Raw genomic sequence first — 23,668 nt, forward strand, 5'->3', positions numbered from 1 at the left:
CCGCTCCCGCGGGTCTCTTGGCACTGTTGCCCTACTTGGTATACGGAACCATGAAATCGGCAAGCCTTGCTTAGTCGTGGTGTCATTGAACTTGACCGACGTCTGATTCCTTGCACACCGACTTGACGCCGATGACGTCGGCATAACGCCTCCGTTCCCACGACAATATAGCAAACATACGGATAACAAATTAAATCTACGATCCTTTATCCCTCTGTGCTAGTGTAGCTTACACATCACATCAAGAAGACACCGGCTAATTGGAGCTTATTTCGAAAGCCTTAAGAATCCTAGCTTAATATCCATCGCTAGACGTATTAGATGGTCACGATTACAGCTGGAGCACTCCCTCTGCGATGCACACTCTAGCCAATTTCTACCGTGTCAATTGCACATAGGGTTATCATGTAAGGTGGTAAGTGTGTGTGTGTGTGTGCGTGCGTTGTTGACTATGATTGAATCTAGCTGCTCCATTCCAAGATCTGAGATCGTCTCCCAAGATTAAACCAGCAAGGGATCAAATCTTACTAGTTCACTCGTTTCCATCGCGGTTACAAGAGATTCGATACTTAAACATCGAATTGTAACCTAACCCATCGAATTGTTACTTATCGCACTAGGTTTGCTTCCATGCAAGTATCGCCAGCTATTTTAAGGAGGCTACATTGGCATGGTAGCTAGGAACGCTTCACTATTAGCACAACGACCAACAGCTATGATCCTTGGTCTGTTGCATCCGCGGTTACACTGGGGCTCGAGATCTATTAAAGCATAATGCTTGATCTTGTGGGCACACAACTTCGAGCCGTTCCGAGCTTACAATGGTCTCGAACGAGATAAATTGGGGCCAACTAAACTGATTCTCGAAGTCAATCTACGGATCCTGCGCCGCTTGTTACTTGCCGAAGCGTCGGTTCGCGGGTTCAGTTGTTTGCTGATATTACTAACTGGTGTGGGCGTCGTGGTGTGGTCGTATGCCATATTATCTGCGTTCTCAATGGACAACGGGAATTCTCTCGGTAGGAGCGGGTTTCGAACTCACTGGATAAGACGGGAATACTTGCCCAGATGTTCATAAATTTTCGATGTTGGGCTACCCAACCACGTTACCAACCTCTCGTATTGTCGTGACTCCGTCATGACATCGTCACTTGCATTTACGCTCTGGCATATAGAAGAATATGAATCGTACTTGATGCCTAAGAATTGTTCGGCAGCGAGCCCGTGCGTCCTCATTGCTGCATCTTATCTTCTCGGGAAATGAAAGGAAAGGCGGGACTCCAATCCTGAGTCGCAACCACGTAACAACGTAATCATTTTGTCTCGAGCTCTTTTATGTCGAACGGAATGTGACACAAGTCTAGGCGCAGCGTTACAGCAAGGACTCGCATATCTTCTCCACTTCTTGCATCTCTAAGCGACAATTCCTTTCTCCCGCTGTTGCTTAGGTCAAATTCTCTTTGAACGAACCAGTATCCTCGTGGGTGTAGTTCCCGGTAAACGACCTTTCACCGGTAGAACGGGGCACGAAAATCGGGATGCCGCGCACCTATAATGTGCACGGGCTAATTCGTGTGTATGAGGCTCCAGCCTCGCTATTATAGGTCCCGATCGCGAGTCTCGAATTAAGAAAATTTAGAAAGTAGCTGTCCTATGGCCGAAAGACTAGGATTTTGAAAGCCATGCAGTGCTAGCTTCATGTGGCCTTATCCAACGAAATCCATCACGTAAAAGGTTCTAAGTACGAAAACAGATCTGGAATATGTAATAACATGATACTAAGACGAGGCAGCAGGAAGCCAATAAGTTGGGGCGCTGCAGGTTGCGTTAGTTTCCTTGTTTATATGCCTAGTATTAAGCATCGAGGTGAGTTAGCGCCAACCACCTTAACAAAAGAACTTTGGATAATTATCCAATAGGGCTCCTCATTCCGACCACAGAGGCAAACTCGAAGTCGCAGCCATGCAAGCTTATCTGCATGAACGTTTTCGGCTATCGCACCGGGCCCCCCCTTTTCATCTACACTACTCTAGGTAGAAAGATAGCATTATGTCTCTCTTTCGACAAGGTGTAATCAGTTACTCTCCTGTTGGTTGGTGCGGTTCCGGAGGCGAGACGCACCATAACACATCAATTGAGTATATCGCAGATGATGCGGATCATAATATCTGGTGGCGGGCCCAGATGATCCGCGATGCACGGGAAACGTTCCACGGCGCCTTGCTTCTCCCTACCTGGCACCAAAAAATGCAATATCTCACCTCCCTATGCAAGGCCCTACCTACGCTGTCCTTTTATAAATATGTGGTGCTGTACCCTATGCAGCGATCCACCGCCGGCGGCCAGTCCCGCTATCAAACGAATCACACAGGTCTAGAAGTTCTCTGATCTGCAACGCTATTCTTGGGAATCTTCACATGTTGATGGCGCAATGGCCTGCAGCGCCCGCATGCTTCACACAGGCCTTCGAATGCCCAAAGTGGTAAGCCGCTTGAGCGGTTGTCTATTGTACTGCGCTGATTGATAGCCGGCGCGCTCTTGATTAGGGTCGGTCGGCGAACGCCACTTCAGGGGGGACTCTGAAGGAGGCGCAGAACATGCGTTTGTTGGGCGCAACATTTCTAACCTCCAGGATGGACACTTCATAGGCGTTTTCGGCTTCTCCAAATTTCATCTTGATGCCGATCTCTGTCGAAATGCGCTCACATATGTCTGTGAAGGGAGTATCATCATCTGCCTTGGGCGCGAAACAATGGACGTGGACCATGGGCAACCTTGTACCTGTATGAGGAGCGAAAAGCTGCTCTCGGCCAGCATACAGACCGCGGAAGTGCGATAAAAAGGTAATAGCAGATGCTGGGAGATTCATGATGAAATGAGAGATAGTTGAAGGGATGGGGATGCGTTTTGATCCCGGGATTGACGTTGACTTGCCGGTGGGTTTCGAATCTGGATGCCGACTACGCTGCTCTCTCCTATTCGGTCCCGAGACAGCATGTTCACCATTTGTGGATGCTGCATACACCAAATCGGCGGCTTCCCTAATGAAAGTTCGACCGTCTTGATTAAATGGACGCACATATTGCCGGACCTACGAAATACATGTTAACTGGGTAGAGGACATACACAGTGCCGCTTCTGTTGCTGATACATACCTTGTTTCGTTTGATATTTTCATCAAGGTAACGATAACTCTCTGGGTTATAGTCGTTCGCCCAGACAAAAACGCCTTTCTTACCAGCCGGTACCGCAAATGGGCCAATACCGGCCATCACATCGCAAACTACCTCTCCGGGTTGGAAGAGGTTGATTAACCGCCTGTGCTCGCCTTCTAGTTTACTGTTCCAATAGACTTTAGAGTAGTCGAACCGGAAGATGCAATCGTTCTCCCGCGCCTCAACGTTAAGGTCATCAGGCCCGGCAAGGACTTCGTATGCGAAGGTCCGAAATTCGGATTCAGTCCCCACGTTGGCGACCTTGTTAATTACCGTCTTGACCGACAGGTTCTTATCGACAATGACCTGGGCGATCAGTTTTTTATAGGGCAGATACCTTTCTCTCAGATTCATATGCGCGACATGTCCTGCTTGGTTGAAGCCCTGGGGAATACCATCGTGCTCGTCTCGTAAGTCAGAGGGAAGCAGAGACCTCATCACATCCTCTAGAACGAATTAACCAGCATATTCATCAAGGTTTAGGTTTAATATGTATTCATTACCGTAAGACCAATAATCATAGTCTAGCAATAAGTCGTACGGGACTACCCCTATTTCCTTACTAGCCACACCTTCTTGGAGGGTAGGAGTCCATGTTTCAGGTTCTATAGATAATTATCATTAAAAATCGTAACTATTATGAGAACTGTTGGTTATGGGATTTATAAATACCTTGAGCCTTGATATTTGGGTTTAAAAGTAGACACTTTGTTCCTTGAGATGCGAGAGTTTGATCCGGATGAGACACAACGCCTTGTATCCTCTCAAGGCCCAGAAGACTATTTTCTTTCAACAACTTCTGGCGCCAAGCCGCAATATTCCTCTTATCGGCAACCGCAGCGGCAGCCAGGTTGATGGTCTTGGAAAAAAGCGACTTGTCAAGTACGCCCAAAGCAGAGCGGATCACCGGCGGACGGAAGAGACTACTCATGGCGTCGTCCCCGGCCGGGATATCCTTCGCACAACACGTTAGCGACATATTCATATTAGTGTAGATGGGGATTGCATACTGCCATAGTATTAATTGGTAGAGCTCACTTGCGCGCGAAGTCTAGGCTTTGAATGCTTGATTTGTGTGAAGAAAGTGTGCGGCGAGTGAAGGCCCAAGGATCGGCGCAAATTTCGACAGGGATTAGGGCCCCACGCTAAATGCAAGGCTGCCACGGCTTGTGTGACGTGCATGCGTCATACTAAGCGGAAGGCTGCGCCGGGCTAAGGAAAGCCACTATCTCCACGTTACTTGCCTCGACTGGCTCAACCATTTTTTAACTTTCCTAGTAACATCAATTGACTTATCTGGTTACTATACATTGTACATCCGTGGTCTTGGATACTGATAGCGAGCATGTGAAAGGCAATTGACACCAATGAATCTACCTAATGCACGTGTCGATTATACCTTCACCCAGCGGAACATGTCAACGAGAACCTTGGAAAGGAGTAGTTACTTGGCAAACTTAATCATTCAACGGGAAAACCTTGGATTTTTAGGTTTTGAGGATCCCGTACCCAAATTTAGAATATCCTACTCCCATAGGTAATGACACATGCTTACACGTAATATTCATATACATTGAACTTCTAGTAATTAGACGTGCAGAGTACATATTCCTGCATTCATCCAAATCCTTGCTGCGTTGAGCAAGGTCTCTCCTAGCTACCTCAGACACGATTCGTACCGAAACGATATCTCGCAGTTGTGTTGACGTCACATTCTGATGGGCGTAAAACGGGGCGGAAGACTGACTGATATCATTGCAATGTAGTGTATTGATTAGGATGCTGTCGACAAGAAGGCACCACAAAACCCATAATTGAGCCTTCGTCCATCACGCAGCATTTTCATATCCACCTGGTTTACTTTCCTAGCTTGAAAGTAGCCTCCGTGTACTTCCGTAGGCCACGGAGGAAGATCTGATATCCGACGCCCTGGTTGTCAGGGGCACAGTAGATTTCGGTTAATCGGATCGGCCACGGCGGGTATCCCTGCAGGTCAACGTAAGGCTCGAACGAGATAAGGAGGTCCGGCTCCGTCATGACGGCTTCGGATAGTTCGTTATCAAGGACGTCCACCGTAATATCGGCGGCCTTGATCTTCTCCTTCTGAACCATCTGAACTAGGACCTTGGTGAGATCCACCATCGCCTCTCGGCCATCGTCTTCTGAGATGAGCACGACTTCGAGTGGCGACTGATCATGTGAAAAGTACTCTCGGTTGGCAGTGTAGATGGTTGAGGCTCCGCGAGTAGATATGGAGACGGGCGGGGCCTGACTCCTTCCAAACCAGCTCTTAAGCTTCTGGACCAGAGCACGATGGGTCTGAGGCATATAGCGCTTCAAAACACCTATTAGAAATAGTTAGTTTCTCTAACCTACATAATATATGCGGAATGGTGTCTTTGTTACCTGTCCGCTCGTAAATGGATAGTCGAGGAATGCCTGCCGAGGCGCACCACGCTGCCACCTCAGAAACTTCATTGACAAGCTTCTCCAAGGCATTCCCTGCCCTCCCCTCATCTTCTAGCGTCAAGATTACACTTACGTGCTTCGGTAGTCGCTTCAAGGTACTGACATCTCGTCGGACAAAGTCGGGGGTGCTATGGTGGTACTTGAAGATGGAAAGGGCGCTTAGTGATACGATGTGATAAGTCGATCGAGCACGGATGTATATCGAGAAGGCAAAATGTACGGAGAAGTACAGCAGTGAATAGAGTTGAGACTTGAAAAACTTCCTGATGCCGAAGCGGGACGTCTCATGCTTAGTTTGACGCCCGCGACTTCGTGATCTGGTAGGTGGACTGGGGAGATAATTCTATGTTCGTCGGATAATCCATGTTAGTTGAAGATGCAAATATAAAGTCTAATGAGTCTGGATGAAGTTTGAGCTCGTACCTGAACAAGTCGTTCTCGTTCTGCGACGCCGAGATTCTTATGCCCGACCCGCTCGTCCTCTCTGTATACTTCAATATCCTTGGAAGCGAACGACGACATGGTGATATATTATGAATTATCGCTGTTGACGTAATGTCCCTAAAGAGAGAAGGTGAGATGAAAAAGAAAGAAACTTCTTGTCTTTAAGGACCTAATCGCATAGCCTCAACTGCTTGAGTTGAGATTGGCGTTTTGACGCGCAATGAGTGGTAGGCTTGGACGGACAAGCCAGAATTCCTTCAATCAGATGTTAAAATGTAGCGTGTAACTAACGACAGGCCACGATATTTTAGTTGCTAGCTCCGGTTAGGTACCTAGTAGTGGCGGGTATGGACCTAGGTAGGCATGTACCTATGCCGCTATGCCGTGCACGTTTCAGTTAAGTGCTCTAGCCACGCCAGTTGGGTCAAAGCTCCTGTAGCTTCGCCACTTTAGCTGTGGCGGATTAACTACAATAGGCTGTAGGTACCAATATATCGAACTTAACCCCTGTAACTTGTGATGACTTCCCTCTAATCGACATCATCTATCCCACCAGCTGGCGCATCCAGGCATAACGACATTTTCTAATCGTAACCACCATTCATATTGTCGCCTCCCGTTTTCCCAACTCTCCATGTCGTAGGACGGGATCCCGATCACTGCTCGATGCAATGGAGCGGACGAGTTCCGGATCGAGAGCTCTGTTCCCGAAGGGACCCAGCTTCACTATCGAGGACTTCTCTAATAAGGACTTCATCGTGCGTGACTTTGTTGATGATCTTGCCGAGAGCGCTGTCTCTTTAAATCGTCGCTCTGGTCCTGCTCTACAAGCCTTCGACCCGAAACCCTTAATTCGGACATTTGAGAGTATGGCCTAGTTCTCCGTTACTATGTTACCAGTACGGCATGTTGACCTGTGTTTCTATAGATGCATTGCAAGGCCTCGGCAGCCTATCCGAAGAGTTACAGGCGAAGGAATCGGACTTGATGTCCCAAGCACGCCGTGCAGAGACTCAGCATGACCAAACCGTTGAAACCCTTGGCCGCAAACTGGACCAATCCATCGACCAGTTCGAGGCTTTAGACCTTACCCTCAACAATCCCAGCGAGACCGAACGAGGAAATCGTGGTGAGGCAGGTGGAAATATCGCGGTCCAAATAGGAGAGAAGCTGGAGGAGTTAGATAGGAAACGCAGACGAGCGCTGGACGCCAATTTCCTAATACAATGCTGGCTTCAAGTTAGTGAAACCGGCGAACTTACCTTATTACAAGATATCCAACGCCAGGGCGGTTCTGAGAACAAAGTAAGATGTGCCGTGATTGCACATCAACTAATGCGCATCAGCCAAAGACTGGACCCCATATCTTGGGGTCAGCAGCATGGACTACATCGCAATGGCATCACAAGTAACGGGAATACTAATGATCAGAGAAGATATAATACCCGTGAGATATTGGAGAAGTTCTGCGAAACTCTGGAGCAAGACCTCCTAAAACAATTCAACGGCAGCTACCGTAAACAGAACTTCGACGACATGAAAGAGTGCGCTAAGGTTCTATACGATTTCAACGGAGGTGCCAGCGTCATTGCTGTCTTCGTAAATCAGCACCAATTCTTCATTGACAGAGATCAACTCATCACAGACGAAGTAACCATGGATGGAGAGACCTGGGATCAATTAGCAGATCCTGACTCCGAACCCCCTGGTGTCGAACCAAGCCTTCAGTCGCTCGTTGATGAGGTCAGAATTGTTATGCAGGAAGAGTCATTTATCATCAAGAGGGCCTTCCCATACTACGAGACCGTATTAATCAAGTTTATACAGCGAGTATTCCAGCAGTCGATACAACAACGACTGGAATTAGTTTTGGAAAAGGCGAATACTATATCATCCTTAGCCTTTCTCCGATCCCTCCACTCTTCCAGAAGCTATATTGGAGCTCTGATAGATGACCTCAAAACCCATGGCCTTACGGAACACCCTGAACCTTGTTCTCCCCAGATATCTCAGACGTTAGACCTGCAGATGGAGGAGTTATTCGTCCCATACATAGTGGGCAATGGGTATATCGAGCGCGAGAAGAGGAGCTTAGAAGAATTGTTTAATTCACTACTCTTTAAGTACAATATCTATCACTCGAGGAGGAAAAAGGCACCGACCGGGTTCATGGCTTCGTTAGCCCTACAGACTAACCAGCTCATGGCATCCGCTAAGGACGCTTATCTGGAACGGCTTGAATCATCTGATCTCACCCCAACTCAGAAGGCGATGATGTTGAGGGTTGCCGGTGTACAGGAAACCGGGAATAAGAACGAGATCGAAGTCTCAGAGTCCGAGGGTGTCTTAAGCACAGCTACGGCTAAGCGTATGTTGACCTGGCTCGCCGAGAGTGTTCGACGAACATTGGAGCTTGGAAGCCAAAGCGAAACGCCCAAGGACGTCGCCATACTCCTCAATCTCTTATTAACCAACATGGGTCAAGTCTACGTAGAGACAGCCTTAGAAGCGGCCCTTGAGAAGGCCACATCTCAGGAGAACGTGAAGACGGAACCGGATCTCAGCTATCTACCTTCTGTCCGACCAGCAGTGACCATCGGCAGCATGATGAACCGTTTCATTACCACGGTGCTCATTCGCCTCGCCGAGTCCAACACTACCGTCCGAAGAAGCATGGAGGCGCAGGCCAAGATGGGCATCGAGAGCATCGAAAGGAAGGCCGGCAGCATCATGAAGAGCAGCGTCGATGTGATCGTGAACTGGGTCGCCAAGTCGCTCGCAACACAAAAGAAGCTTGACTTCCTGCCCAAGGACGAGCTCAGCATCATCGAGTCGCTGCAGACGCCGACGTGCACGTCGATATGCCTGTTCCTGTCGCGGTGCACGCGGCTCATCAGCCAGGCCGTCGACGGCGCCAACCTCGAGGTGTTCAGCAGCGAGCTCGCGCTCGAGATCCAGCGGCTGCTCTTCGAGCACTTCAAGAAGTTCAAGGTCAACGCGACGGGCGGGCTCATGGTCACCAAGGACGTCACCAAGTACGTCGCCACCCTGAAAGAGTGGCCGCTCTCGAAGGAGGTCGAGGCTGCCGTCGAGCTCCTCACCGAGATCGGCTACCTGTTTATTATCGGCCCCGAGGCCCTGCGCGAGCGCTCCCGGAACCTGGCCAGCAGCGCGAGCGGTGCTGGTGCTGCTGGCGCGCCCAAGAAGCTCGGCAAGGCCGACTTCAAGGCCTTCATTCAGAGCAGGGACGACGCGAGGAGCGTGGGTGTGCAGAGCGTGCTCTCGAGCTTGTGATGTTGATGTGGACGGGGGAGAAAGAGAGAAAATGTACCGGACTGAAAATGAACGAAGGAGCGCTGTTGTTTTCCTTCCCGTTACTGGGTGAAGGCGGGAAGGGAAGGGAAGGCAAAAAAATGGATATGTGTTTAGATCGCTTGTATCCAAACACGTCTTGTTGCGCAATTACGAGATAGATGAGATACCAACGCCGAGAATGCGGATGCCTTCTCACCCTACTTGCTTACTATGAACACCCTTCGTAAGATATGTGAACCAAGTTCATTCTCACTGCTTACGAATATCGTCAGACTACCTACTTAAGACGTCCGTAATGAAGAATCAAATTTAACAGGATCATTTTGTGTATTTGAATTGGTTTGGTTTGGTTTGGTTTCATATACTATTAGCCCCCTTACTCCTTTCCTTTCCCACCATACCCACCTCAACACCTATAAACGGGCTACCGAGCGAATCATAGTCTCGTTGGTTGCCTATACTATGGCTAGGTACCTGTCGTATCGCACTTCCCAACGTGACGCAAACAACACACATAGCCAAGCCGAGCCCACGAACTCCTATCATTCCTCGGTAAACGAGCACCACGGAAACCTCCCTCCATCCAATACCCTATACGTGGCTAACCTAGCCCATAGTACGCCCGCAGACGAAGGATAGAAACAAACGATGGACGTCGTAACAACCCACGGCAAATCGTAAGGCCGGGGAATATCTCAGCGACCTAACAACACTTTTCCGGTCCCGTTCAAACAAATCAGCCAGACCCGTTCCCCTTTTCTCCCTGAAACGCCAACGTTCAGTTCCGCGCGATAAGACAATATGCCTTTCGCGGGAGTCAGACTGGGAGAAGACAAGCTAGTTAACCACCTAACCACATGGCTCGTAGTAGCTCCGGTCTCCTTCGAGGATACAGCCCAGTTCAACTCTCCATAAGGACGATGGCTAGCATCGTTTCATCGCCAGTTTCCCTGACTGAGCGATAGAAGTCCAGCAACGCAGACCATATCGGGACGCTTGCTAGGGCTGAGCTCGCCCTGAACGAGCTTCTCAGCCTCTTCACCGTCCTGCTTTGGGCTATTCTCCTTATCCTCGAATATCGACATGGACAATGCGTCGCGTGGTTTCGATAACGGCGCCGTATTCGCCCGGCTTCCGAAGAGCAACGAACGCCTTGCCGTAGCGTCTTGTTCGCCTAGAATACGCCCGACACGGCGCGGATTCTTGCCAATTGGTGATCGCGCATGCGGCTTGGGAGAAGGTAGGGGTTGTCGACGGCTCGGGTGAGGATTGCCATCTTCGTCCGGGCTCCAGTTCTCCTTATCAGAGTCTCCGCCCGGACTCAGGATAACGGATAGGCTTCCCTTCGAGGGCTTCTTCTCCGGATCCAATGCTGCTGTCGCAGCTGCCGCGGTATCTATGAGCGACACAGCTGGTAAGGTTTGCATGCGAGCGACGCTGCTACTCGCACGGCTAAGTTTAGCCTTCTTGGTAGTACCTTCTCGATGGGAAGGCTTATTCTGCGGCGCGTTACGCTTGTTAGGGTTCGACTGAAGCACATTCGGGCTGTTCTGGCTGTGGATCAAGTTACTGAGGCTAGCAGAACTGCTGCTAGAGCGCAGGAGGCTGATAGCCGCCACAGCAGATCCAGCAGACTCGTTCTCAGCTAGTTTCGTCAGCTCATCCCGCGTATCAGCTTCGCAACAAGATTCCCAGGCGTGAACATCTCGCGATCGACCTCGGGTCAGTTGTGGGGGAAGGTGAGCAGTAAGAGTTGAGATGGGCGGGAGGGTAATGCCGGGTAAAGCACTCCGGCTTCTGTGAAGAGTCCTGCTCACACGAACCGGAGGCAACGTATCTACGTCACCCGGAAGTTGCATCTGAGCAGGACACGGCGGTGACGGTTGAGAAGAAACCACTTCGGCTTTTCCGTCCAGGGAGAGGGACAGGCGAACCTGCGAAGAAGACGACGAAGGTGGTGGAAGAACAGAGCCGGGTGAGCTGCTAATTGCCGAGTTGAAGGAGGATGAAAACGATTCGGGCCTGGCATGGACATTAGCATTTACGACCACCTAAAATAATGGCATCACTCACTTATTATAAGATTCTTCAGCTGCTCGTCCAAAGGAGGGAGGAGTAGAGAAAGAATTGTCGAAGCTTCGTCGGTTCGACAAATATACAGTCGACACCGACGAGGTCCGGAAGAATGAGTAGCCCTCCAGATCAGATTTCTGGGACGAGGGCGACGTGCCCTTCTCAGATCCCACAGATGACGGTCTTGCGATCATCTCTGCCGGAGGATCTATACCGCTAAACTTCGGAGAAGACTGGATAGAGTGCTGGGGTGTCGCGTCCTGGGAGCTGGGAGATAGCTTTTCTACGTCGGGAGCCTTCTCATCATCGATTGGCGCGTCCGCCGGCTGTACAGCTAAGCTAGACGCGGCAATTGGCATGGGGGCAGAATCGGAGGATAGAATTTGCACGCCCCCGCCATATCGAAGTGCTGCAATTTCCTGCGGGGAAAGTGGACGCGATTTTCGACGATCATTTTGGCGGCGGTTCTGAAACCAAATCTACGAACATGTTAGAATCAAATGACCCGTACACGACCTCCAATTAAGTCTATATTGTGTCATTCCTGTAGTATACGGGCTAGACTAACCTGAACTTCCTTCTCGTTAAGCGAGACGCGACTCACTATATCGAGACGCGCTGCCTTGTCGGGCTTCGGGTTGGCGTTGTATGCGGCTTCGAGAATGGCTTTATCTTGGGTTCTACACGCGAAGATATGTTAGGAAATATGACATAGGGAAACGAGGGGGACCAATCTCCAAGCACGCACGTGGTTCTCTTCCGCTTGCCCTTGGGGTGTTTCTCAGAGTTAGAGTCATGAGAAGGATAACCAGACTCTAATCTGAAAGAGGATTCGAAAGACATGGCGGAGGAGTCCGGGTTACTGCTCTGGGAGCTAAAGGACAATCGGGATTCGTGAGATTCGGGTGCGGGTGCCATGGCGAGAGGTGAAGACGCGGTCGAGGGTGACATATTGTTACGGGTACTCTAACCATGCATTATATACGTAGTAGGTGGGACAGGAAGTGAAACGAGAGACAAGTCCTCTTCTACAATACGTAGGATGCCGTATTTACGAAGTCGAGAATAAGTTTCGGAGGTTTTTGTAAGTGATTGCAGTTGTAATATAGAATAGAGGAAGGAAGAGAAAGAGCTGGGCTGGTGTTGGAGTAATAGATCATAGTGGGACCAGGGCCTTTGGCGTGTCAGTCTAGGTAGGTAATCACGACCGCGTCTGAATGCAGAAGCTCGGACCAGCCATGAATTGGCCAATCAAAACGCGGTAACTATTTACTTAAGGCGTGACGTCTCCAGTGCAACCGACTAAACATTGAATTCTTCTACCCGTCGTCAAAACACTGCACAGTACATAGATGTAAGTGCTTCCCAAAAGGAATGCGCTAATAAAAATAGATAGAAAAGAACATCCACCAACCTCCATTTTCCAGCCACCCGAGAACCAAACTTAAAGCTTTTCAATCAAGAATGTTCGCGAAGTAGATAATTGCATGTGGTAGAGCCTCATGAGGGGAAAGTAGAAGCACACGCCTCTATCTGACCTTCCAACAACCTCCAGAGTGGGTATGTCGCGATCTAAAAGTGATAGATAATATTACATATAGCCCAAATATAATTCATGGTATCATACTAGTGGGTTGTCTCTACGTAGTAAAGTGGTAAGACGCCAGATCTAAAATTAGTCGGGTATTTTAATGGCATTGCAATCACTTTAATTAGAATAAACAATCAAGTTCCGAAATTCGAATAAGAGACACTCCCATGTGCTTCTCATTCGTTTGACTCAAGCCGTGGAATGCGTCTTACAAACTCATCACCGATTTCTATAAGGAAAACATATTCCATGTCACAAGTTACCCGTTTATCTTCACCTTCGTCTTCTTCTTTCACCTACTCATGCAGAGCCCCAACTCATATAAATGTCTTGACCATGACATACTTCGCCCTCTCGGGAATTAACCACACATTCCCCTCGTCGGTCTAGAAGTCTGCTTCTTTGACATTCTCAATCTAGCATGCCCAATAATCACCTCTGTTTCTGGAGTAGCTACTGCCCTCAAGCTCTTGTCATCTTGTTGCTTACCTGGTTATATACATCAACATCGTGCCGCACCCATCCGCTACTTATAGATTTCTTAGGAGATCTTCCACGCAGCCACGGAGCCCATTTTCCCGAATGGGTCGCGCTCGGACGATCGCTCCAGCGCCGACTCCGGATGATGACGCGGAGAAGTCTCCAACAATTACGATATATGGCATTCTCCGGCCAAATGCAAATCAGCATCGAGTTTCGAATTCGCTCCCACAATTATGACACCGGACTTTCCTTCTTCTCGAGACATACACATGTAAGGACCTCGAGTTGATTTTCCAGGTTACCAAAAGCAGCTAGATTCTAGAATGATAGATTTTCCTTCTGGCGACGCAGCGGTTAGCAATTGCCTAATATACCTAAGCCCAGCTATGCTGGTCCGCATAAATTTCATAGTGAAAGTCCTAGTTTTACTTAGGCACAGATCCAGTACTGCGTAAGCATCGACTTCACACCGCCTCTACGGGACCGACCAAACTCACCAAGCTTTTAGATCTACATTGTGGATTTGCCGGCGTTTGACTGCAGGCAGTGAGTGAGTGATACAGCAGTTTGAACCGCCTTAAAAAATCGTATGTGTGTACCATAACAATTCACGCAAACCCTCATGTGCAGTAGCTTCAGTTCAGGTAGGCCTCATCTGAATCTCATTCGTGAAGGTCTATCTAATCGCCGTCGTAGTGATTGGCGGTGTAAGGACAGTGGTATTCGTGACGAGGAAGAATTGACATGATGGGTGAAGAATACCCAGACCAATACTAAATAGCCGCTCGCTGGGAGGCAACCGTAGGTTGTCCATCATTGAAACCCTCAATCAAGTCAGACGCCGAAAAACTCCTCGAGGTGTCATCGAGAGATTACCTCAACCCTCCCGCGATATGCGCAGGGAAATAATAGATATAATTATATCATACGCCGCCCATCTAAAACTCTAACCCGTGATTCTAAGTCTACGCCATCTACATGCCTAAAAGGCTCATTTGTCGTCGTAAAGGACTCGCGCTGTTGCTACCATCCTCACTTGCGTAGTAGGCAGAATCGGTGTCTATATCCCATTCCGGTTCATCTTCGCCATCGACGGAACCCGACTGTTTGCCATCAAAGCCTTTCTGGGTCGCAGCTCGCGTGTTCCACTGGAGGGTGCGTGATACACTGTCAAACCATTCGGTTCCTGTGCGCATGACCGTAGGGAACGGGTACTGAGAAGCCGTAATCGTCACACAATCTCCTTGCTTCAATTCAACCCGACCTTTCCCGTCAAACGCACAGTAAGCTGTAGCACGCGAGTTGCGCGGGATAGAAACACGAAGAAGCATCGTGTCGCTGAGCACCATTGGGCGGAAAGATAGTGTGTGAGGGCAGATCGGAGTAAGGAGAATGGCAGGCAGGTCGGGGCTGACCAGAGACCCGCCTGCGGAGAGAGAATATGCTGTCGATCCAGTTGGAGTAGAGAAGATGCACCCGTCCGCCTGGACGACAGTCAGGAGCTCGTTGTCGCCGTAAAGCTCGAGGTTAGAAACATAAGGAGATGGGCCGCGGTCGATAACGAGCTCGTTGAGAACTTCGAATTGCTCCCCTTCCTCCATATCCTGGCCCTTGGCACCATCGCGGAAGACGGTACACGTAAATCGCATGCGAAGATTAACTCGCATGCCTTCCTCGCCCATAATCCGGTTCAGGTGTTGCTTATACTTCTCGAACTCAAAGCTCGTCAAGAAACCGAGACTTCCCAAGCTGAATGATAAGACAGGAGGAACAACTCTTTGGAAAAGCCAAGACGTGAATAAGACAGTTCCATCTCCACCGAGGGTCAATACCAAATCGAACTTCTCCGGGCTACTCCAGCACAGGTCTGGGGTCCAGTAACGAAGCATGGTTTCGAACCGAGGGTCCTCATCGATAATGCTGGAAGCACCGAAGCGCTTAGAATTGCGTAGTTTCGCATCAACATAAACGTGAACTCCAATATCCGAGCCGTATCGAGGTGTTCTGAGCAACCACATGGTCAATTCCCTGGTTAGGTAAACCAGTTCATTGTCACGAGCTTTGGTAACGATCATGATATTGCGCACTGCGCGACGGATAGGTCGACGTTGCAATTGCTTCGAGACTTCACGGACGCCCGTAGCAGTCTGTACGAGTCTCGAATGCGACATCCATTCGTCGTTCTTAATCTCCTCCAAGACCTTCTCGATATCTACCGCATCGTCGAACCGATTGTGCCAGAAACAGGGCGACTGTAGAGAGGGAAAGGCGGTGGTCGGAGTCATGTTGCGAGCGGCGAGCTCCCGAGAAAGGGCCTCGGAGAGTTGCTGGGAGGAAGAGGCGGGTCGCTGATCCCCTGCTGCCTGGGCGGACAACATCCCGTTCAATGATAATGCTTCTGGCTTATTATTTCGTGCGACAGAGGCTAACGCCTTCATAATAGTCTGGCGAGGAACAGCCTCGACAGAGGGAGCGTGCTTGTGGTGGCCGCGCGATTGATTCTTATGAAGAGCGTCGGGGGATTTTAAGGCTAGAGCTGAAGGCTCTGATTTTTCGTCGTCGTAGTCAGCATCGCATTGATGGGATTGGGAATGGGAATGGGATTGAAGAGGAAGAGAAGAGTTGGCAGGAATTGGCGGCGCAGTGTCGGAGTTTGTAGTGGTAGGCGAGCTGGATTGTCGCAGGGGGTGTTCTGTAATGGCGACAGTAGTGGAAGAGGCCTTAGTAACCTGGCCGGCACCCACCCCGACCCCTCCGACATCCTCTATCGGCGTATTATTGTTACTGAGTGCAGGATGCACCCCCATCGTAGGCGATCCCATATTAGACATAGCGCTGAAGCTCCACAACACCACTGCACTAAAGTACGTGGACACTAAGCTAAGTCCGTGCTAGGTAGCAATGTACCTAAAAAGAAAGAATGTACTCGAAGTATTCGATGTACACTATTCGAAGCACAGTGACACTCGCGTATCGCGTATCGAGACGGTTTAACACAAAAAGACCGAATCCGACGATGTACAAAGGTCTTATGTTATTTCCGAATCTTGCAGATTTTATCGAACACCGCGGGATCCAGTGGCTTGGGAACCTTAAGTCCGTCTTCGATCTGATTCGACCTTGTATGACAAGAGTAGTGTCTCTATCGAATAGCCGATGATACAAGTACCTAAAAACGCAGTTGTCAGCTTGGATACTAGCTCGAAGTGACGTCTTACACAAGACACCACGTGTATCGAGCATGGGAAATTCCATGTGCCACATTTATAAGACACAGCACAAACTCTGTTGTCCATAGTAAAAATCCCATGCAGTGACGGCACAAATCGCACAAGCGCTGCCTCTCTTTGGCAAATCATCGTCAAGGGAACTTACACAAAAGTGCCCCTCAAGCTACACACTAGTCCTGTGACGACGTTCGATGGGACGTGATTATAAATTATATCACCACAACGGCGGTATTCCGGGAATTCGAACTGGAGACTCGGAAAGCTTTGACGCAATGTCTTAGACTTGTGTCCTGCAGGGAAATAATGTCCGGAAGACGTGAGAACCCGCTCGATTAGACGTTGTGAACAGACTATAAGGTGATTATGGTCTGGTTCTATTATCGAACTAATGCCGGGGAACGTCGACAGAGATCCGTCGGGTTTGATTTAATATTAATGGTGGTCGTCTCGAGGTTGACAGAATGAGATTCGAGATAAATTCGAGGTTCGTAAAACAAGCCTATTAAAATAATAAAGTATAACAACTCGAGCTCAACTCAATAAGTACGATGGAATATAAGGAATATGTGAAAACGAAGGTGGCAAAAAAGGGTAAAGAGCAGCCAGGCCGGATAATAGTCGAGAAGGGCAGAGAGACTCAGGGCCAGTTGCAAGAACTTCCAGAGCTCTGCTTTGCTGTATGCACAAACAGCGTTGAGAAGAGAAAGGCTTGGGTCTAAGTGACTGAAGATCCAGATAGACGAGACACCACGAGAACTGGTCTGCGTCCAACTCAACTTTATTAGGATGAGTTTGATCTCCTAGAGATAAGAGGCAGAGGACCGAATGTGGAGATGATGGATGTCTTGAGATGCTTAAGCGGGTGCTCCAACACAAGCTTCTACTCCGTGCTTGGACTGCGGAGTAGCATCTAGGATGGAACAGGTAAGGGTATCGGGAAATATGTGGGGGTACTGGAGTACGTACCTCGCCAAAAGGAAGGTACATATCTACCTAGGCATATGGAAGGAAAGAGGCTTGTTAGAAAAATAAGGAAAAGTAGGGGGGTAAAAAGTGTACTAAACCTTTAGGTGCTTCCAGTTAATACCGTGTACGGTAATGAGACCCGGGTAGGTGTACCATCACCCCGTCAGCCCGTATAGAATCGCAGCAATTTGCATCTTAAAAGGTCATGATAACGAAGAATGTAGGGTACGCGGCGGCGGTTTGACCCACCGTTACTAGCACTGCTCCTGTTTTCCCTAACAGATTCTGTGAAGCGTTCTCGCGCCAGGTCTCACATTGCAACCCTGGGCCAGGGGCATGCAAGCGAGTAACGCATAAACGGATTAGACTCGTCTCATCTTTCCAGCTCCTACCACAGGGCTTGCAGGCGCTCGCAGGCTATCTGCAACAGCTTCCGATCAATCAATTCGCCAGCCAACCGGCGATTGACATGGGCTCTTGAGCCTCCTTGAGCCTCCGTGATCTCCTGCGAGCATAGTTGCATAATCCCGAATTGTTTTGACCTCTCACTTGAGGACGAATCCTGCGTCTGGAACATCTTTGACCATAATCACCTCCCCTGCGAAGATCACACATCCAGAAACATCTATTAGCCGCCAATCTACCGATACGGTGTCCATTGGTTCACAGAATATTTCGAACTTCGAGAAGGTTGTCAACCACTCTTTTCGGTACTTCGTAGGATTTCTAACTGACAAAACGTAGCTAGAAACTAATTGTGTGATGGCTAGCCATAGACACCACCAACAGTGTTATGCTGTCGTCATCACATTTGATTAGCCGTCAGCGCGCGGGATGAAACAGAGTTGTCGTTTTTCGTCATGTCCCAAACGTGACCCTGTGGCAGTTAACGAGTCCAACAGACCAGCCAAAGTCTTGGCAAAGCATGGGCAAGGCATACCTGATGATTAGCTTACTGCGAGAGTTGCCGCATTTCCCGCTCGTCCACCAAAGGCTCATCCGATCAACATATTGCCATGCAGTGTAAACAGAGCGGCCCTATCAACCTGACCCGATGATCCACCATTCCTGGTAGAAGATCCTCAATGTTCTCTTAGGAGCAACATATCCGTTCGGGAGCATCAAACATGTCAACACGGATCTAACACCCAACGTGGCATGCTCCGAACCGGCGGTCTGGTGCATCCACTGCGCTGACTCCAGCCAGTCACATTCCTAGAATACGTTCCGTGAGACGTGTTGGCCCACGATGCACTGTTTAAGACCAGAAGAAGCGTCGTTCACTTCCAATGCAGGTCCGAAGCTATTTTCTCCTCGAGCGTAGATCGTGTGAACTGCTTCAAGTCTACGCCAGCACGGTTGCCATCATCCATGAGAATGTCACCATCGCCCGCGGCAGCTGGTTGGCAACATTGTCGCTGCGCAGCGACAAAAGCATCATCCCATTCTTTTATCGTAAAGTTCCCTTCGCTCTCCACCAGGATTAGTTCATCGTGCGAGGTAAACGAGAAAACGTGGAACGACTCCGCTGTTTGGATCTCTCGCGGCGAAGGGTTTATGACGACTTTCTTCGACGGGCCGTCCGCAATGATAGCCAAGGATGTCGATGTCAACGTCGCTGTCAGCGGAAGAGCAGCGGAAAGTAGAGCTAGTACCGCCGTCTGCAACAGAACAGGTAGAATAGGCAGGTTCTAAAAATTGGATAAACTAATCAGTATACACTACTATGTATGCCGTATTGTAATATATAGAGTATACAAAAGTACAACCTACCGAGCTAGCCTGCACGACTTTGGTGTTTACATATTCGTTCTCCGGGACGGTGGTGACCTGTAGGATAACTTGGATGAGGGTCCTGGGGAAGTTGTTGACGAGGATGATCTGGCGCAAAGTCGACTGGATTAATGACTCCAGGTGTCTTTCTCTTGTTCCTAGAATAAAACGGAGTTAGATGGTATTTAAATAAGATTCGGTGATAGGTTTCGAAGTCGAACCTCCAACCCCTGCAGCTGGTCGTACGATCACGTCGACGGCTGCTTCCTCTGGGAGTTCATCACGTCTCTGCACTTCGATCGGCCCATTTACAGCCCCAACCACAGTATACCCGGCATAGGAGAAGGTAGCGGAACCGTCGGCGTTTTGAAGATGAGACAACAAAGCTTCTGGCTCAGTATTGACCGTCATTTTTCTAGGAATTGTGGTGGTTTTGCTGGTGATAATGGTGCATGCGTTCGATATTCAGAAGTCACGGAAATCAAAAGGTTAGATGACGATTTTTCTCAATCGGGTATCAACCTGGGTAAGGTGGGCCGATGTGTCGTACAAGTCGGGGTATCTCAGCTCCACCTTTCTGTATCGGTGCCTTGCTGCTTCCGCCGCATGGTAGTACCTAAGAATTTCCAATGACATTGTTTGTACTTATGTAATCCTCCTATGAATTCGCTAAATGAATTATACATTAATACATCATAGAGGGGCAATCGGCTATACGATACACCTCCGTGTGGCGTACTTGCATCTATGTAGTATGTAGGTTATATATCTTTATAATCAACTCATCTCAATCATCTTGTGACAACTTCCCATCTCAACTCTCTATTAAGAAAATGGCTACCCAACAGTCTACAGCAGCGATTCCGAATCTAAGAGACAAGCTTCCTAAATTGGAACCCCGCCGTCGCCGAGCTACACCTTCAAACCCCCTTCCATTACCAGAAACACCAGCTCTACCGCCTCCGCCGGATCTTTCATCTCATTCATTCCAGGTCCCCAGTCGACGTATTCTATCTACCCAGGACCACCAACTATTCCTCTCGTCACCATCCCATAACCTTATCGTCGCATTCGTCTTTGGCCTTTCAGATGCTGTGATAGACACTCCTGTATCTGCCGTCAAGGACGACGACTGTAGTTCTGCGGTAAAGTCGATTCTTAACATTCTTGACAAAGCAGAAGCTCTAGTTCTGGCAACGCCTCCAGAGGACGCAGAAGGATCGAGATTTGGAAACAAGGTTTTCCGCACCTTTCTTGACAAGGCCAAAGCCGCCAGCCCTTCTTGGCATGAGGAGCTTGGCTTGACGTCTAAAGATGCCATCTCGGAGGTCGAAACTTATCTCAATAACTCATTCGGCAACCGGACCCGAATAGACTATGGCTCAGGCCACGAGCTAAATTTCATAATATGGCTCTTATGCTTATACCAGCTTCAGATTGTGAAGAAATCCGACTTCAAGGCGCTGGTTCTGAAGGTCTTCATCCGCTATCTGCAGCTCATGCAAACGATCCAGTCGACGTATTACCTTGAACCAGCAGGTTCTCACGGTGTCTGGGGCTTGGATGACTACCAGTTCTTACCATTTCTCTTCGGAGCCAGCCAGCTTCTCCACCACCCCTTTATCACTCCATTAGCAATCCACCAAGAATTGACTCTCGAAGAGTTTGGCCACGACTACATGTATCTAGGGCAGGTCAACTTTGTCAACAGTACCAAGACAGTCAAAGGTCTGCGCTGGCATAGTCCAATGCTAGACGACATATCTTCGGCGAAGAGCTGGACCAAGATAGAAGGCGGCATGAAAAGGATGTTTGTGGCAGAGGTCCTACGAAAGTTGCCGGTGATGCAGCATTTCCTCTTCGGCTCACTGGTACCGGCCGTAAAAGGTATGAGCACTGAGTCTGAAGCAGGTGTAACGGGTGAAGAGGATGAAACTGAAGGAGGAGGTGTCGTTGTTGAGCATGATGGAGTGAAGCATGTCCATAACGCCAACAGCTGGGGCGATTGTTGTGGTATCAAAGTGCCGAGCGCAATTGCAGCGGCCCAAGCGATGAGAAAGAATGGCGCTGGAGAACTGCGTCGGATTCCGTTTGACTAAGTGTATTCAGCTTTGAGGCTATCATGTTTAGAGGAAAAAATTGATACAGCACAAGACGCAATGTCCCAATGTGAGATATCTTTAATAGATGCCCATAGCTTCAGGATGCATCACGAAAACAACAAGCGGATGGGACAAGTTCTCAAATAGAGCTCATATCAACACATTCTTATTGTAGGTCTAAATAAGACGGGTACTAGACCTGGACTGTACCAACGCCTTATAATTAAGCCTAGCTACGTATCCACAGTCCCGCCGGACGTCCAGACTCCTGAAACCAAAACCAAAAGGGTATCCTCAACCTTCGAGAGCTCGCTAAGTACCATTTTCACGTAACCGATTTTAAGCCTCGTAAACCAAACCGTCCTAGTTAGGCGGTAGTCGCAACCAACTACCCCAAGACGGCCACATATGTACGCCTCATATGTACATACCCTCCCCTATCCTAGCCTAACCTCGCTGGTCCCCTGCTTCCCATCCTATCCGTAAAACCCCTAACTCTCTCGATACAGCTTCATAAGATCCGTCCGCATCTTCTGCCGCGCGCCAGCATCCAACCTCTTCTGATTCTCCAGGTGCGCGACCCTGGCCTGCAGCTCCGCGATCTGCGCCTTGGCCGTCTTCATCGCCTCGCGCGCGGCGTCGCGCCCCTTCTCGAGGCCCCGGGCCCGCGCCGCGTGCCTGTCCAGCGCGGCGCGCACGGCGCGCTCCGCGTCCCCGTCGAGCCGCGCGCCGTCCAGGAGTCCCATGACCTCGTCCGTGATCGTCGTCGTCGGGTTGCTCTTGCCCTGCGACGAAGACGGGGTCGAGGACGGTGATGCGGACGTGTGCTTGGGCGTGGAAGCGGAGGCGAACGAAGTAGACGCGGCGGGCGTCGAGAAAGACCCGTTGTCGTCGGTGCGCACCCGCTTCCCCATGCCGCCTTGGTCGGCGAACAGGACCCGACGAACGGGTTTCTCGGTGAGGGGAGTCGGTAGCCCGTCTTCCGCGACGAGCGTCCGGTTCGCGGAAGGCGTCTCGCACGCGTCGCGATGTCTTGTCTGGGCCTTAGCGGAGTTGTCGGCGATGGTCGCGAGCACCTCCTCGTCGCCAGAGGAGAAATCGCTGTAGTCGTCGACTTCCGGTCGCTTTCTCTTGGATCCTGCTGACGGTGTGCCGTGGGTTGCGCTGGGTACTGGTTTCTCACTTAATTCCTTGAATATTTCGTCCATTTCGTCCGAATCCTCGTCCGAAGAAAAAAGGCCGCCCGTGTTATTGACCGGCGTCTTACTAATGCTCGGGCTTCCTCTCACCGTCTCGCTCTGCAGAGTCGCAGAAGAGACAGCGCTCTCGCCATTTTGGTTGCGGCCGAGCATACGATTTAGCTCAGAAATACTAGTAACTGGCGTCTTCTCTCCTTCCGGCCTCTTCTCCTTGGCTGGGGTAATGCTCTCGTGCAGCGTCCTCTGCCTTTTCGGCTTATGGCTCGGAGTTCCCTCAGCCTCGCTGCGCGAATTAGTTAGAACAGCGCCAATTTCGCGCTCATGGGCGTCCTCGGTCCATAAAAAGAAGTCGCATTTGTTCTTCTTGTCTTTGTCTTTCTGGCAAGTGTAGAACGAGCGACCTTTGTTGGCTGTGTCCCTCCTGACCGTGAACTGGACCGCCGGAAGCCGAGGAATACAATTGCCTACAAATAGCGAAAAGTAAAAAGTCGATTAGTCTTCTATCCGGTTGCGGCACGTGCAATATAGTAACTTCGGGATGATTTAAACTTCGAGCCGTAACTTACAATGCCAGACGCCGTTTCTAAAGAAGCCGTTGAGTGGAGATTTGCTCGACGGCGTGCTAGGAGTAGCTTGCGACCGTTGCATGGTGGCGATTCTTGATTCTTTGTCTACGTATCAAGACGTTTGGATAAATGTTATAAGTGTCGTTGTAGAAACTCGAAATCATAAGTATCCCGTAAATCTACAACTCGGAATGTTGATGTTTGATACTTGCTATCGTAGCAATGACGACAAGTTGGAGTTA

At 49.6% G+C, this 23,668-nt stretch overlaps 8 protein-coding genes across 8 annotated transcripts; 2 read left to right on the plus strand and 6 right to left on the minus strand.

Moving 5' to 3' along the window:
* Positions 1-2,465: 2,465 nt before the first annotated feature.
* On the minus strand, positions 2,466-4,315 carry F4807DRAFT_136051 (Met-10+ like-protein-domain-containing protein). Its single transcript, XM_047993055.1, has 5 exons — positions 4,226-4,315; positions 3,888-4,170; positions 3,719-3,820; positions 3,156-3,661; positions 2,466-3,091 (listed from the first exon to the last, which is right to left on the minus strand). Exons 1-5 carry the CDS (start codon positions 4,229-4,231, stop codon positions 2,543-2,545), a joined length of 1,446 nt encoding a protein of 481 aa, XP_047853373.1. The 5' UTR covers positions 4,232-4,315; the 3' UTR covers positions 2,466-2,542.
* A 599-nt stretch (positions 4,316-4,914) lies between these two features.
* F4807DRAFT_135943 (Undecaprenyl diphosphate synthase) lies at positions 4,915-6,444 on the minus strand. Its single transcript, XM_047993054.1, has 3 exons — positions 6,108-6,444; positions 5,622-6,027; positions 4,915-5,560 (listed from the first exon to the last, which is right to left on the minus strand). Exons 1-3 carry the CDS (start codon positions 6,204-6,206, stop codon positions 5,073-5,075), a joined length of 993 nt encoding a protein of 330 aa, XP_047853374.1. The 5' UTR covers positions 6,207-6,444; the 3' UTR covers positions 4,915-5,072.
* Positions 6,445-6,646: 202 nt separating this feature from the next.
* On the plus strand, positions 6,647-9,816 carry F4807DRAFT_429743 (exocyst complex component Sec10). The gene is made up of 2 exons (XM_047998350.1): positions 6,647-6,995; positions 7,057-9,816. Exons 1-2 carry the CDS (start codon positions 6,800-6,802, stop codon positions 9,420-9,422), a joined length of 2,562 nt encoding a protein of 853 aa, XP_047853375.1. The 5' UTR covers positions 6,647-6,799; the 3' UTR covers positions 9,423-9,816.
* Positions 9,752-12,721, minus strand: F4807DRAFT_429746 (uncharacterized protein). The gene is made up of 4 exons (XM_047998351.1): positions 12,265-12,721; positions 12,085-12,196; positions 11,517-11,995; positions 9,752-11,465 (listed from the first exon to the last, which is right to left on the minus strand). Exons 1-4 carry the CDS (start codon positions 12,465-12,467, stop codon positions 10,379-10,381), a joined length of 1,881 nt encoding a protein of 626 aa, XP_047853376.1. The 5' UTR covers positions 12,468-12,721; the 3' UTR covers positions 9,752-10,378.
* A 1,573-nt stretch (positions 12,722-14,294) lies between these two features.
* Positions 14,295-16,773, minus strand: F4807DRAFT_136240 (ATP-NAD kinase). The gene has a single exon (XM_047993057.1). It carries the CDS (start codon positions 16,419-16,421, stop codon positions 14,565-14,567), a length of 1,857 nt encoding a protein of 618 aa, XP_047853377.1. The 5' UTR covers positions 16,422-16,773; the 3' UTR covers positions 14,295-14,564.
* Positions 16,774-18,746: 1,973 nt separating this feature from the next.
* F4807DRAFT_136192 (uncharacterized protein) lies at positions 18,747-20,163 on the minus strand. Its single transcript, XM_047993056.1, has 3 exons — positions 19,781-20,163; positions 19,560-19,717; positions 18,747-19,477 (listed from the first exon to the last, which is right to left on the minus strand). The coding sequence occupies exons 1-3, from the start codon at positions 19,968-19,970 to the stop codon at positions 19,067-19,069; spliced, it is 759 nt and encodes a 252-aa protein (XP_047853378.1). The 5' UTR covers positions 19,971-20,163; the 3' UTR covers positions 18,747-19,066.
* A 79-nt stretch (positions 20,164-20,242) lies between these two features.
* F4807DRAFT_429757 (Phosphotyrosyl phosphatase activator) lies at positions 20,243-21,796 on the plus strand. Its single transcript, XM_047998352.1, has one exon. The coding sequence runs from the start codon at positions 20,393-20,395 to the stop codon at positions 21,656-21,658; it is 1,266 nt and encodes a 421-aa protein (XP_047853379.1). The 5' UTR covers positions 20,243-20,392; the 3' UTR covers positions 21,659-21,796.
* Positions 21,797-23,657, minus strand: F4807DRAFT_429759 (uncharacterized protein). The gene is made up of 2 exons (XM_047998353.1): positions 23,427-23,657; positions 21,797-23,324 (listed from the first exon to the last, which is right to left on the minus strand). Exons 1-2 carry the CDS (start codon positions 23,506-23,508, stop codon positions 22,153-22,155), a joined length of 1,254 nt encoding a protein of 417 aa, XP_047853380.1. The 5' UTR covers positions 23,509-23,657; the 3' UTR covers positions 21,797-22,152.
* Positions 23,658-23,668: the final 11 nt, after the last annotated feature.

The sequence above is a fragment of the Annulohypoxylon truncatum genome, assembly GCF_022578515.1.
Source record: "Annulohypoxylon truncatum strain CBS 140777 unplaced genomic scaffold F4807scaffold_20, whole genome shotgun sequence".
Lineage (NCBI taxonomy): Eukaryota > Fungi > Ascomycota > Sordariomycetes > Xylariales > Hypoxylaceae > Annulohypoxylon > Annulohypoxylon truncatum.